This window comes from Neocloeon triangulifer, unplaced genomic scaffold, assembly GCF_031216515.1.
Source record: "Neocloeon triangulifer isolate White Clay Creek 2 clone unplaced genomic scaffold, ASM3121651v1 ptg000002l, whole genome shotgun sequence".
In the NCBI taxonomy this organism is placed as follows: domain Eukaryota; kingdom Metazoa; phylum Arthropoda; class Insecta; order Ephemeroptera; family Baetidae; genus Neocloeon; species Neocloeon triangulifer.
This window is the reverse complement of record NW_026775545.1, coordinates 7,560,573-7,575,410: the sequence shown is the minus strand read 5'-3', so window position 1 is coordinate 7,575,410 and position 14,838 is coordinate 7,560,573. Positions and strand designations below refer to the sequence as shown.

Genomic DNA, 14,838 nt, shown 5'->3' with positions numbered 1-14,838 from the left:
GAGCTGCACAGAGAGCTGGAGGTGTTCAATAACGCAATTATAGGCAGCCATAATCATGATAATAATTTCCACGCGCAAAGGGAATAAATTCGAAACGCACACATGTGAACGACGAGAGAGACCCTTTCCAATAATACGAGACGATATTGCGGTGCGAGGGCATTAGGAACTCGACGACTGTTCTCCCAATTATGCGAGCATTAATTTAAGTTTGCCTTTAATTTCGCCTTTTGATTTCTGTCTCGTGCAGGCAGGCTGCTTCGTCGCACCCCTTGCGCAAGGGATGAAAGGAAGAGGCAATGGAAACGAGCTCATGTATAATAGAAGATCGCTTTGCTTTGTGCGACTCTCTCTCTGACTCGGTCTCTCGCTTTGCACTTTGTTGTGCGACGTTTACATTTATGCGAACCACCCCAGTCCGTAATACACGCCCTTCTCATCTCCTGCCGACCCACCCTTGGGACACGCACGACGAGAGACATAAATCGTAAGGTTGCCCGCAAATTCCTATCTAACAAGTGGATTTTAGAGAGGAATGTTGATAAATTTTGCCCTTTGGAAGATACAAGTATGCGTGTCACGCAGTTTTGGGACACATAAAAAAGTTTGAAGCTCCAGGGCAAACATGAAAGATCGTACAAAAAATTATATTGAGACTTCTAGATTTTTCACTTAAATGGAAAGTTAGTGAGGACTTTATAATTTTTTGTTGTCCTTAAAATATATTCCATTTGTAGAATTTGTGATTGGCGCCAGTATTGAATTAATTAGTATTTTAATAAAAAATTTATTAAAAATGGGAATTTATATATATATTATGCAATTTTTATATTATTATTTAACTTTAATTTGGGAAGAAAATTACGCAAGAGATCTTGTTTTATTACAATTAAGAGGAACAAAAAATTGACTGAATTAAAATTCACGATAAAATCATGTGCCTTTTCTTTTCCCCTTGCTAAACGAACGTTAATGTCGCTAATAAAGAAATTACTCGCGTTGTGCTGCAGCGTTGCGTGAGACCGTACGAGTTGAAAACGGGCAAACATACACGTAGTGAATTCTCAAGAGAGACCTTTGGTGCGAAGCGTGAGCCTGTTCAGAAATTCGCTCGCACGTTGCCTGTTAAATAATGCACAGTACTCACATCTCACGCAATTAAAATCTGCATCACTAAGTAACCGCAAAAGACGGAGCAACAAATTTGTCTCTAGTGTCTGTTTTCACACAAAATTCTTTTATGAATTTTAATGATGTATATATACTTTAAAAAAGAGATTTAAATCATTTCTCTTTTTTTCTTGAGAAATTAGTAGATTAATAAAAATGTATGTGACTATTTTAGTTATTGTGTATTCCGTATTCCGTATGAGTCATCTCTTTAAATAGTTATAAATTAGGGAAAATTCTCATCAAAATTATCTTCTCCTATGCCATTTATTTCGGCAGTAAATCACGTTCCTGGAATTTTGTAATGGAAAAGCGTTGTTTGATTTGGGCGCTTGGGGCTTATATTATGCGATTCACGTTCACATCGCAAGCCAAAGCGTCGCTTCCGAAATAACTGGTGGGCTGATGTTGGTGGCAGCCCCTGGCCGCAGACGTGTTGTTTTAATTGGAAAAATCACCCCACGCCAATTTGGATCAAACTGATTTCCAAACGCTGGCAGTCACACTCCACTGGCTCAAATTAGCTGCTGCTGTTTGCTAGTTAGCCCTGACGTGATGCCTACCGGTCACATTCTACGTTCAAGCATCTCATGCAACAATGAATTTCATTGGCTGATATAATATAATAATGCTACAGAAAATCCAAATTACCGGCATCAAATACATATTGTTGGAAACACTGGTCCTAAAGAAATACCGATTATTAAGCAAATGAAATCAAATTTTAGTAAACTATTATAAATTTTATAAAAAGGGCACTATGAAACGATATTAGCAGCATATTGAATACATTCATGAATTATAAGAATATCACTTATTCAATTAAGAAGAGACTTTTTTATTATTAATCTAAGATATCAAAAGTTACATAAATTTGAAAATTTTACTATGTCTGTGTCAAATTCTTACGTTTTTATAAAAAAAATATGTATATTATATAAATTGTCAAATTATTAAAATTTAAAATACTTGTGCTATGTATAAATTATAACAAAATATTAAATAATGTAATTTTTTTTTTTTTATAATTAAGTTAATTTGAACTTGAATTTTTAGCAATTATTTAATTAAACTTCACATTAAAAGAAAAATAACGAGATGCTAAATCTAAATTTTACCAGGAGTGGTGTTAAGCAAAAGAAGAAAACTAAAATCTATAAACGAGTAATAGTACAAGACTTTAAAGACGGGCAACGTCAGATATACTACACTTGGAGGGTAAGCGGAGAGGAATCGTAACACATTTTGCACGAGTACGTACACGACCTGGGCAATAAAAGATGAACCAATATCATGAATATTGCAGGTAGCTGGAGGCCGGCGGTACGTATCACTGCCGCAGTAATAAAAAGTCGAGTTACGGGAATAATTCGACATTACAGCTGCCTTCATTCTATCGACAGAGAGAGCGTCTCTCTTTTCTCTATTACCATCAACGGCACTTACACAATGGACGGATAGAGAAAGAAAGAAGAAGGAAATGATGGTAGTGCACCTCGCGGCCGATCATCTGTCCTTTCCGACTGGGGCACTATTATGATTGCGCTTTGCAGCTTGTTCGTCTCGGCAATAAAAAGCTCCGTGCCGAGCACTTGGTTCGGCGCCACACAAAGAGGTAGCAAATGGCAGGGGGTGTTCTTTGGCGCGCAATTAAATTTTCTAGCGTGTGAGATCCTTGCAAAGTGATTAACGTATCTTATGGAAAAGCAGAGCACAAATTAATTCAATATTAAAAATTGAATTTCAAAAGCCAATAATAAACAAATTCCAACTTTTATATTTCAAAAACTATTAACCCTGCTGAAGAAATGTTAAAATGGAAGTAATTAATGGACGAATAGTCTAAAAGAATACTGAAATAATTTAGATAAAAATATTGTGTATTAGGTTCTTTAAGTTTTATTTATTTTTTATTGCGATACAAAATAGCCAATCTAAACGCACTGCGGCAGAGATAGTCTACGTGATCTCAAAAGTTTTACCAAAATTCATGCAAGTGGTGATGTCATTTTACTCATCTGTCCTATAATTCAAAGATTCTCTCCCTACTATTAATTATTTTCCATTTGTTTTTATGTATTATGTTAAAAAATCTTTTGTTACAAATAAAAGAAATAATTATTATAATTTTCATATTGATTAACAACTAAATTGATAACTTCAAAATGAGTAAATTACAAAAATACTAATATTAATAATTACGTGGCATGTTTTTCCTTGAGGGAGTTTTTGTTATGTGTTATTTTTTATTGATTTGTAAAGCTGTAATATGGATTTGTTAATGCTGATATTATATTCCAATTATTCAATGAAATGTTCAATTTGTGCGCACAAATAAATAAAATACCTGTCAATTTAGGCTACATTAATCAGCCTGATTGTGGGAGTAAATGTCAATTTTCAAATTGGTTTTTATAACATTTGCTTAAATTTAGGGTATTATAAAAGGAATCGTAATTACCAAACTGTGTTTATCACGATTTTCAGTATCAAATATTTATGTAATAATATCAATCAACCTGGAAGAGGAAATGCGAGACCGTTACTTTTTACTTCACCAACAAAAAACCTCATAAAAATCCAGCTTGCGCCGTCACGGTCTCGAAATCCGTGCATTGATATTAAAATGAGCGGCGGCGCAATATTTTCCGCGGCACAATTTTCCATTTCACTCGGAAGGCAATAAATAAGCACGCGTTTTAGCACCACAGGAGCAAAAAGCGACGTCCGCCCGAGAATAAAAAGGCGTTTGTGCCTCCGGGCTGGGTAAAATTCTTGCCAGAGCCGCGTGCAATATTTCAGGCCGCCGGTGCTTCTTATTGGCCGCCTCGAGACAGGTCGAGCAGAAATAAGAGCCCAATAACAATTTAAGCCTGACAGCCTGAATCGAAGTGAATTCGAGCCTTTATAATGCGAAAGGGAGCTCGAGAGAGTCGCACACGGCTCACTTGCTCTCTCGCCGGCAAAGAGCAGCCCTGGCCAAGCAGATACAATTGTGACATCGATACTGATGCCTCCATCCGTGCCGCCGTCGCGAGAGAGCGCCAATAAAAATAAAAAATGTACCGCATGTGTATTTCGCGAGTTTGTTGAGGGTGCATGGGCGGGTTGTACGCATGATTTGAATTCCGCCTCGCTTTCGATTGATGCCAGGCGGGCGCGCATAAATTCACCCGCGCGCCGCCACCACAATTTCGCACGCTCCGTAAACATCTGGCTCTCGGATATATATTTGAACGTGTCGTCTCGTGGCATGCAAAGTTTATTGATCTTTCAAATCTGAGATCCCTGGTCGAATTTAAACTGATATATAATCAGACGAATTGCTTTTGAAGAGGAACTGCACACAAAATTTGTTGAGAGAAGTAATTTATTTGAAAAGGTTGATGTTGATTCTTTGACGGAACCCAATTTCATGTAAGGAAATGCAATTTAATTTTGATTTGTTTTCAAAATAAATTTAATTAATTTAATGAAAATTCAATATATTAAATAATAATCTGGTATATGCCTTGGTTTCTTTCTGCTTGATTGGAAATAAATTATAAAAATATTTGATCCAAATTAGTTCCATTTCAAAAACCTTCAATAGCTCAATTTAAATAAATAAATAGAAATTCACCTTCAAATTAATGAAACAAAATATTGTTTGAAAAATCTATGTTTCATAAACGATCACTAGATTATGTGTGATTCTCGGCATGCAATCCCCAAAACCTTGAAGCAACACTTGCATGTTATGCAATATTAGCTACACTATGCCGTGAGCTTTGAAGTAGTTAATGATAATACGTGCCCTCTCCACCTTTTTTCTCTCTCCATATATTCTAAAACTATCGCAAGAACAAAGGGGCCGGTTATGTATCTGCCGCTTTAAGTGACTTCAAACTGCTCAGCTTGGAGATATTTAGTGCGACCGGTGCAATGAAAGTGTCCGTTGCCATTCCACTAGCAATATGGTTGATCCTGATGATTCATTCAGCAAGTACTGATAGCAATGCGGAGGGATGTACGACACCTGATTATGGGACAATACCAGGTTATGGGGCAAACTCAGAGTATTGAGAAAATAACATTTAAATCCTTTTTTACTAATTTATACTTTTAATATGATAAAATCAATGCAAGGCGATACAATACTTTCTTTCGTGGCATGTACCATCAGAAGAAACAGAAGACAGATACGCCGCACTCAAGTAGAAGGTACGTTTTTTTTCAAACCAAATTTATTTGCACTCGGATCAAGTTCTTAGTTATTGAATCAAAAAGTTTTTAAACATATTTGTCTACGGGTTGAATCAATTTTTCATTATTTATTATTTGATTCTGATTCCAATAATAACCATGGAACGAACGTTTATGATTTTAAAACTATCTCAGGTGAATAAAGATATTCATATTAACTAATTATGCTCTTCAGCAGGGACATACGTTTTACCAAGTTTAATGGAGAAACCGTTGTACAACACCGACGTCAAAAAATGAATCAGTAGTCTGGAAACTGCTGTTTTGTAAAGAAAAAAATGACGTTGTGAATGTGGAACTTATTGGGGAAGGTTATGGATTGAATTTTATTAAACTTGTAAAGTGACGTAATAATTCATTTTATGCTTGCTTGTTTTGGAGTTTTTTTTAATTTTTTTTTTCAAATTGCATTTTCATTTGTTACTTCTTTAAAAGGTTGAATAAAATTGCCCTGAATTCGAACCCAATAAATATTTCTTGAAACTAAAATTGAATACATATCGAATGCTGATTCATTTCTTTTGCATTTTCCTTATTTTGAATTATTTAATTACTTTTTCTTATTAACATACAACAAATTTTAATGGCATATTTTCAATTCATATTACTATATCCTTCGCATTAAATATCTGAAAAATTAGACGCTTCTCTTGAAAAATGTAGTGCTTTGATAACCCAATGCACAGCTGGGCATTTGTGTTCCTCTTTGAATGTAACCTAAAACCTTTTAGGAGCACTTATATGGGATTTTAGCAACACAAATGCATGCTGTGAGTCATTTTAAGATAGTTCATGATAATGTGTGTATATATCCTCTCCACCACGTTTTTGCAATTCTAAAATTATCGCAAGAACATACAGCTGATTTATAGCTATTCGCTCCTTATTTACCAGTGTTTTTAAAACTGCCTAACGAATATATACCTGGTGCGACTGGTGATTTATTTTGACTTATCGGCTCGTGAGCGCCAATAAACTTTAATCGCAACCTAAGTTCTCAGTAATTGAAGCAAGAAATATTTAATAAATAATACAATTTTTGAGAATAAGAATATATAGTGAGAGATTTATTTTGCGTATTGTTTCTAATTTGATTTTGCTGTCATTGGCAGTAAATAAATTGTTGCATTTTATGCATAATATCACGAATATATATTGTCGTTAACATCCCTGTTAAAAATCAAATTGATTTTGTTTTTTAATTTGCGCATCTTAAAAAATATGTATTTGTTTGGTAACAAATATGTATATTGAGTTGAAACATTCAATTTTTTTCAATTCCACGTTAAAATTACCCAGCAAAAGAAGTAGCTAATTTTATATCAAATTGTTTTTCAAATTGAAGATCAATTTTAGATGAGTCTTAGTTTTTAGGTAAACTAAGGAATGAAATATTCATTTTACAATTTTTAAGCGTTTTAATATTATGGAAAAAAATTAAATTTTAATACCGGGATATTCTTAATTTAAATAAAGTAAAACCGATGTACCTGCGGTGTGAATTTTTCTCTTTCGTTACAATTTAGTTTTAGTATATGGAGTTATGATTTTGAATTCAAGTTTTTTTTAAAATAAATTAGATAATCAATTCATAAATTTGTTTGCTACCTTAACATTTTTAAGCATTTAAATGACATGATAATATACAAATAAATAGACGATTTCCTCAATAAGTTGATTAAATTGAAGTACCGTTTGCGAGAATTTTTCTCTTTGCAATTAAAGTCTTTTAAAAGTTATAGTGGCGCTTTCACACAATTTCAGCGACTCACGCTGTGATTCCAACGTATAATTAATGTTAATGCGTGCCCTCTCCCCCTTGTTTTTGACTCTCAATTAAGAACAAGGAAGCCGGCTAGGAATTCACTTCTTTCGGTGATTTCGAACTGCTCAGCTCGGAGGTTTCAGTTGTGACCTGTGCAATGAAAGCGTCTTTTGCCATTCCGCTAGCCATATTATGCTTGATCCAGATGATACATACTGCTAGTGGTACTGATAGCGATGAGGAGAATCAGACGACACCAGCTTATGTGACAACACCAAGTTATATGACGACAACAGAGTATGGAAAAAAATATAATTCACGTACTTTAATACTAATTTATATTTTCTATGATAAAATAAATGCAAGAGATGGCAAAGAAGGAGCTGGTGTCTTTATTAATGATGCGAAGAATGCAAGCATCGGCAGTCCGCAAAACAAGAAGCGCCAATTGAGCAGGTTAAAATTTTAGTCTTAGATGTTAATTTATTAATTATTTTAACAAAAAGCATATGAAGCATAATTATGTTTGTCATTGACACTGTATTGCATCAAATGGTAAGTGGATAAAACCAGGAAACCAGAATGCACTGCGACAATGAAGCAAATAATAAAAAATTTCTAGTGACATGTAGTGCATAACCGCATGATTATTTTAACAATTTTCTACAGAAATACCTCTTTTCGGTTACGGAGAAGAACAACCACTACAACTCCGACGTCAAGCTAACCGCCAGAATCCATATTTTGGAAATTTCGTGTTTTGTAAAGAAGAAATATTTAAATTGGCAACTTATACAGAAGGATTTGAGATTGGATTCAATTGATTATTTCAAACGGCAGAAAGATCGTTTTGATATGATTGAAGCTTTTCTATTGCAATTGTAATTGTAAACCATAAAATAGTGAATAAATATTAAATGAATGTATATTTTGTGCTCAAATGAATAAATAAAAAAAATCTAATCTAATCTAATCTTTATTCTTGTAAAAAGTTCACATTTAATGGAAAAATCGTACACTGATAGTTGAATTCTTTGTGTCTTATAAATTAAAATTTTACTTTTGTATTCCAAATTTGTATAACAAAGATCAAATTTTCATATGTATAATGATTGATCTTAAAATGCATTAAAAAATATATACTATATATAACAAATCGAAAAAGCCATAGTAAAACAGTAAAAGGTTTGATATTTTATTCGGTTTAAAATTAAATACTCCGAAGTAAACCAATGGGCCAGCTGAGAGAATATTTGTTTGTTTTATTTTGCATGCAAGTTGTTTACGTCACCAACCTTCTAAGGGCACATGCAAACAATTTACTCATTTTTAGTAATATGGTGTTAGTGGATAGTATTGATAAGGCGTGACCTCTCCATTCAATTCTAAATTCATTCCAACAAAAGAGGCCGTTTAGATCTTGTTTAAATTATTTTGGCATTATCAAATCAAGCAGAAATCTGTTGACTTCACTAAAAAAATACCGGGTCGACGCCTTTTCCGGTCACCAAGCGAGTGAAGGCGGTTAATAGCTTTGTAATTTTGGCACTAATTATTCATCAAAATGCCCGGAAAACACCAACGTGGGTTCAAAACTTTTCCAATTTAATTAGCGGACAACGCCGACGGCCATTTGGGAGGGTGTTTGTGCGTGTGTAATTTTCGGCGGCGTGTTGCTGCGACTAATTAATTCAAAATAGCTTGGCCCGGACTTGGGCAATAAAAAAGCCCTGGCCAGCCACAACGGCGGAAAAGGAACCAAAGCCGGAAGCTGGTCCTAAACTCAGCGCCGTTCATTCAATATTCATCCACATTCGCGTGCCAAGTGGGCTCACGCATGCAAGAATGTAGGCAGTTTTTAGTGCCGAGCTATTGCAGAGGGAGCAAGAGTTTGAGATTTCATCGTGATTGATTGAATGAATGTACGCTGAACGGGTCCGTTTAATTAAGCGATTGTGGATCTCATGGCATGCTAAAATATCCCACTGCGCTTGTTGCTCAATCTATCTGGAGTAAAAAGTGATTGAGTGACTTATTGATTTATTGAGGATTCTGAAATTGGTTATAAAAATAAAATAGATGGAAATATTCATGTCAGAGGAAGACTTATTCGTCCCATTAATAAACTTAAGTTTCCAAAACCATTTTAGAATAAATTAATTTTAATTTCTGTGCAGAAGGTTCAATAAAACGATTTAATGATTTTGTGTAATTCATCAAGTACATAGGAATTATTTATAATTATGAGCCTTTCGTTGACTTATTTATACATAATTTTTTATAAGTTCATCGTTGCCTAATTGTAAGGGGACTCTTCTTGTAATAATTTGAGCAGTTTCTTCTTGGACGAAGAAAATTTTATTTGAAGTTAATTTTTTTTAGTTTAATTTTCAAGTTTTAAAATTAATCAAACCCAAACTTTAAATTTTACAAAATTAAAATAAAAAATTTTATCATCTCTCCTTTGAGGGTAAAATAGTATCCACTAGCAAATAACAATTTGCTACCATTATTTAAATTTTAGGTGGTGAAATTCAGAATCAAAATAATTTTGAAGCTCTGTAAACCCGAATTAATTAGACACCTATTCAAGTGAACCCGGCTTGAATATGCATAAGGCAATTCACTGGTTGAGCGTGTACGCATATTTAGGTCTCAGAGAGCGAGGCTGAACACAACTTTATGCTTTATTGTGTACGTGGATGTGAGTTTTATTTGGCACAAAAGCCTTTTGGCGGCATGCAAGCGAAATAATAATAAGCATGTCGCGGCTCTGAATGGCCGAGCACTTTCTCGCTCCGTCCTTTTATGGGCCTACTCTGTTTATTCGCCCCGGCGTTGCGTGCACGTTGTTCTCTTTCTCGCTCTCTTGTTCCATTAATTAATTTTTTCCACTCACTCCTCCACGCGTGCGGTTTCTGCGAAAGTGGAACGCCGCCGCTTTTGCTTTTCTTTCTTTCCGAATTTCCTTCCTTTGTGCGTGCGCGACTGTATATGTACAAAAATGTTTTGTGTCGCGTCGAGAGCGCGATAATAACTCACGTACTTAGCACTGCAAATGCATGCCATTGTCCCCGGCACAACAAATTTCGCCCTGCCGCTCGCTGGCTCGCCCGACCATAATTCACCGGCGCCGAGCGAATAATAATGCAAAACAGCAGCCACAATCTCTCTCGCACTTTCGGACGCGTTTGCACCCAATTTCGCTCGCCAATTCGAGCAGCCGCGCCGTTTCCGCTGTCGACCTCCACTGATAAATTTGCTCCAAGACTTTTTCCGCAGCCTCGGTCATTATTTCGGGCTTGCAAAAGCCATTCGCCGACTAATCTGATTGCGAAAATTATGGGCGTTTCAACACATTAACCAAATCTCTACAGCAATTGCTCAAGTTGTACCACTTTTATAGCACCTTTTAACTAAAATGTTGAGATTTGTCCATCTTGAACATTCGAAATTAAATTATATGTTGTGTAAATGTTAAGAATATATTCTAAAAATCCATCAATGTCTGTTTTCATTGAACAATAGTTTTGATCAATTCATTCCTTCAAATTTCAGACTTTTTTTATTATAATAATACAATGTTCATTGTTTTTTTTATTCTTCTACTTCTTGAAAAACCACTTTCTTAAAATATTCATTTGTCGGAGGAAAATAATGAATTGTTTGAGAAAATTGCACGCCATTAGCCGTAATTGTTTGCTACAACTTCCTAGTTCAAAAAGACAAGCCGCGGTGAGATAATATAATTTATCCTATTTGTCTTTGCGACTTTGTATGACAATTAATAAAATTATTAGTAAAAAACACTGTCTAGCCCGGTCTAGGTCTGAATGTAATTATTTTTAATGCAGCAATAAAATTAAAAAATGCAACTTAAAGTAAACAACTTATTGATCAATGTAGACACCATTGTTTATTTTTTTATGTATTGCCTATGCAATACTAAGGTTCTCAATTAACTTCTCCCAGCAGATTTAATCTTAATTAGCAGAATAGTTCATTTTGGCAATGGTAATTTTTTCCAGTTGGAATATTTAAAAAACGTTACAGAAAACAGGTCAGCAGTATCAAATTATTTCTAAGTATTCCCAGATTTAAAAAGAGTAAAATTTGCATCCTAACACTTAAGTAAACGTGAAGATCAGCCGTTTGTCGGGGTTTCTAGAAGCCTGATGGCCCCATAATAATAAAGAGCTGGCAATTTTTCCGGCGCTGCTTCTCTCACTTTTAGTCACTGCAAAAATGCATGGCCCGCAGTGAGAAATGAAAAAGCCCATTCGCGGAAAGGCATTTAAAGCTTTTTTGAGCGTCATCCTTGCTCGGCGCAATTTTCCACTACATTGATTTTCCCCAGCCGCACATTCGGAATGAACGCGAAAGCGAGCTCGCGCCGCGCGTATATAAAAAGTTTTACAACTCGGCGCGTCCTCTCATACCTGCTGCTGTGTGTTTTATGCACGGGGGCGGCCGCTTTTACGCCGAGGCACACACACGGAGGTTAATATTAAATTTTCAACAGGTGATGAAGGAATAAAAATAATGGAGTGTGCGGTGAGAGGAAGATGCGCCGAAAATCATTATTTGCTGGACGGCCAAGAGAAGACAAAAGTCTTAAGTGGATCGTAAAAATATGGCCACACTCTTGTTCATCCGGCTGTGGCGAAAAAGTCCGTCTCCGGGTTCGCTCTTTGCTCTTTTGACCTGCGGCAGTAATTTGTCCAGCAGCCGTCCGGTCTCTCGGGGATCAGGCCAAAGAAAAGGAAATCCACTCAAAAGCGGAAAGTAAGGAAGCGTCCGTCGGTGGTGAATTTTTTCCGCTGCCCACGCAGGCGGCGCCGGCGGAACAACTTTTTATTAATCAGCTCATGTCAAATTTGTCGCCGCCGGAGACGGACATTCCCAGGGTGGACAAATTAAGCGGGATTTTTTGCAAGAAAACGCACACACTCCGCTTTTCCTACGGACTAATCTAGTTTTTAATAACGCAAAATGTTTCGTGGTTAAATTTTGAGTTGCATTTCTAAAACTCTAATTATAATTTTTTCCAATACGATAATATTAAAAAATTTAATTTATTTATATAAACATTACAAATTTGATTTTGATTCTCTTCTTTTATATATATTTAAAATAAACGAATGTAAACAGCATTTAATAAAAAGTATGCATCATATTCTGAAGTATAATTTACAAATTGCAAGATTTTCATTGTCTTTTTTTTAGGAATCTTAACATCAATAAAAGCTTAAATTTTCAGTTTAAAGTCTCTTAAAAATTTCCTCTTTCTTAAATGTAATAATTTTCAGTGCGATTAATCATTTAGTTTCAAATTCAGATAGAAAATTTGAAGAGAAAATGTTTATTGCTTGCGTGGTTTAGGATTCAGAAAAAGACTATGAAATCGTTTATATTCATGGTTTAAAAGACATTTTTAAACTTTTGGACTGCCCATAATTGTCTCTGATATTCATAATAAAAAATAAGCAAATGAGGAAATTTGAAAAAAAAAAAAAACTCTAATTTCATTTTTATGATTTGTAGGTTTGATTTTATGGATTTATTTGGCCTTCTCCGTCATTATTGAACAAAAAAACTGTAGCATATTGAAAATAACTTTCAATAATAAAGCGGTTTATTTAAATTAAATATTTTTTTATATCAGTTTAATCACATAAATCTTACCTTATAAAATATTATTTTTCAAATTTAGACAGACAATAATTGTGCTTTGGTTTCAAAAGTTTGTTTATTGGGTTTACACCTTTACCTCTGAAATTAAATTTCTTACTCAAAACCTTTAAAAAGTTTTTCTTGCACTAATTTTCAAACCATCACTATCCTGTTATAATCTGTGGCAATATAGCAATATTCAGCACTGTTTGCAAGTCGTACTCCAGAGTTGTATGCATGAACTTTGAAGATAATGTAAATATCTTACTTGTGAATATAATACTAGCAGCAAAAACAAGAGGCACGCGGAGGATGTAGCAAATTAGACTCTAGAGAGATGGATACCGAAAATTCTCAGAATCAAAACGTAGTTTCAAACGGGAAAACTAATAAACAAACCTTGGTAGGCGAGCGTCGAGTCGGTCAGCAGCAATGTACAGAAAGCCCAGAGGAATTTAATTAGCTCCTTCATGATTTTGTTTCACCAAGTCCAGGAAATTATGTTGACAACAACTGGTTGAATTTCGTGCAAAACGATTGTCCAACTCGAGTTCGAACGCTTTTCACACTCCTTCACTCATATCTGTCCAAAAGAGGCGAAAACTTGACTGGCAAGGGTGGTTGCGGCGGAGACGTCGTGGTCGTCGTCGGGGTGGCTGTGGAGTGGCGAGGAGCAAGCGTCCGACCGGGGGTGAGTCTTTGGTGCAACTGAGCGGCGGCGGGCGAACAGCTCGACCGTCGTTTGCGGCCGGTCTACCTGCTCAGCGCGCGACTCGGAGGGTTGCGCTTGATGTGCGCCAGCGCTCTGTGCACCCCCAAACAGACACCCTCGCTTGTTCCCAGCACCCCGGTACACGATATGTATATAGCTCAACTGCTCTTTTTTAAGTAAACTTTTATCAATTTACTCGCTCTTAGAATTATGCTGATAAGATAAAGTATTAAAATTCATAGTTTAAAAAAAAAATGCAATAATTTTAAACGTGGATATTTTATATGTTTTATTGATAGACACAGTGAGACACATCTATATAGATTAGAGAATTTTAAACTTTATTTTTTATTTCATAATTATTAATAATTATTTATAGTTTGTTAATGGTGATTCAAATTTAAAGTAAGCTTTAATATATAAATTTATTGCTTTGTGTTTTCTTATAAAAAGCAAATAAGCTTTTATACTTTTATTCAAATTATTTAAATCCTTTTTTTTAAATAACTTATGCAAGTAAATTCTTTCTTCCATTACTTTCAATTACTTTAATTGTTTTATTTAAAAATCATTATTATTAATATTTTATTTAATTTTATATTATATAACTTTAATTATTTATTAGAAAAATTAGTTTGAATTGCAAAAATTATATTTACTCCTGAAACTCCCTATCACAGCTGAACATAAAGAAATTGAGCGTGAAAAAAAATGCATTTTTATTGATAATTATTGTTTGTGTATGCTTTGCTTTATAAAATTATAAATGTAGTGCAAATGTGTTTAATGTCTTTTTTTAAAACGGTGACTAAGGCGAGTGTGGCACGATTTGGCGCTATCAGTAATGAGCGCGAAGACAACGAGGTGGGAGTGCATCACACTGTGCTGATTTTGATAACATTGCGTCTAAATTACGTCATGAATAATTCGTGTGTTGAAAATTTCTTATGGAATTGGATGGTTATAGGAGAGTTCAGGGAGAGTGCGTTTTTTTTTAATATTTACAATGAAATATTTGTTATCATTTCATAATAATTAACAATAATGTTATTTATTTTCATTTGGATCATTTACAAAATTTACAATATAATGAGAAACCTTCAAATGTTTTGGTATAGAGAATAAAAACGAAAATAATCCGCTCGCACCCCCGCATATATTATTATATCACAAGAAGAAATTCAGCATGAGACGCGACGAGATATTTGCACTTGGCGCCGTTTATCATTGTCGTGGGGGCGCAATAATCATAATTTATAAGCGCAGATTTGAT

At 34.8% G+C, this 14,838-nt stretch overlaps 1 protein-coding gene and 2 long non-coding RNA genes across 4 annotated transcripts in view; 2 read left to right on the top strand and 1 right to left on the bottom strand.

Moving 5' to 3' along the window:
* LOC132205018 (lachesin-like) overlaps positions 1–13,588 on the bottom strand; it is a 102,059-nt gene extending 88,471 nt beyond the window's left edge. For both annotated transcript variants that reach the window (XM_059633824.1, XM_059633825.1), the window contains exon 1: positions 13,253–13,588. In XM_059633824.1, coding sequence (XP_059489807.1) covers positions 13,253–13,325 — 73 coding nt within the window. In that variant the 5' untranslated portion in view covers positions 13,326–13,588. The remainder of the gene's footprint in view (positions 1–13,252) is intronic.
* On the top strand, positions 5,095–5,856 carry LOC132205391 (uncharacterized). The gene is made up of 3 exons (XR_009442691.1): positions 5,095–5,228; positions 5,299–5,373; positions 5,591–5,856. It is a non-coding gene; the product is annotated as an uncharacterized LOC132205391 (long non-coding RNA).
* On the top strand, positions 7,298–8,105 carry LOC132205315 (uncharacterized). The gene is made up of 3 exons (XR_009442684.1): positions 7,298–7,477; positions 7,547–7,636; positions 7,850–8,105. It is a non-coding gene; the product is annotated as an uncharacterized LOC132205315 (long non-coding RNA).
* Positions 13,589–14,838: the final 1,250 nt, after the last annotated feature.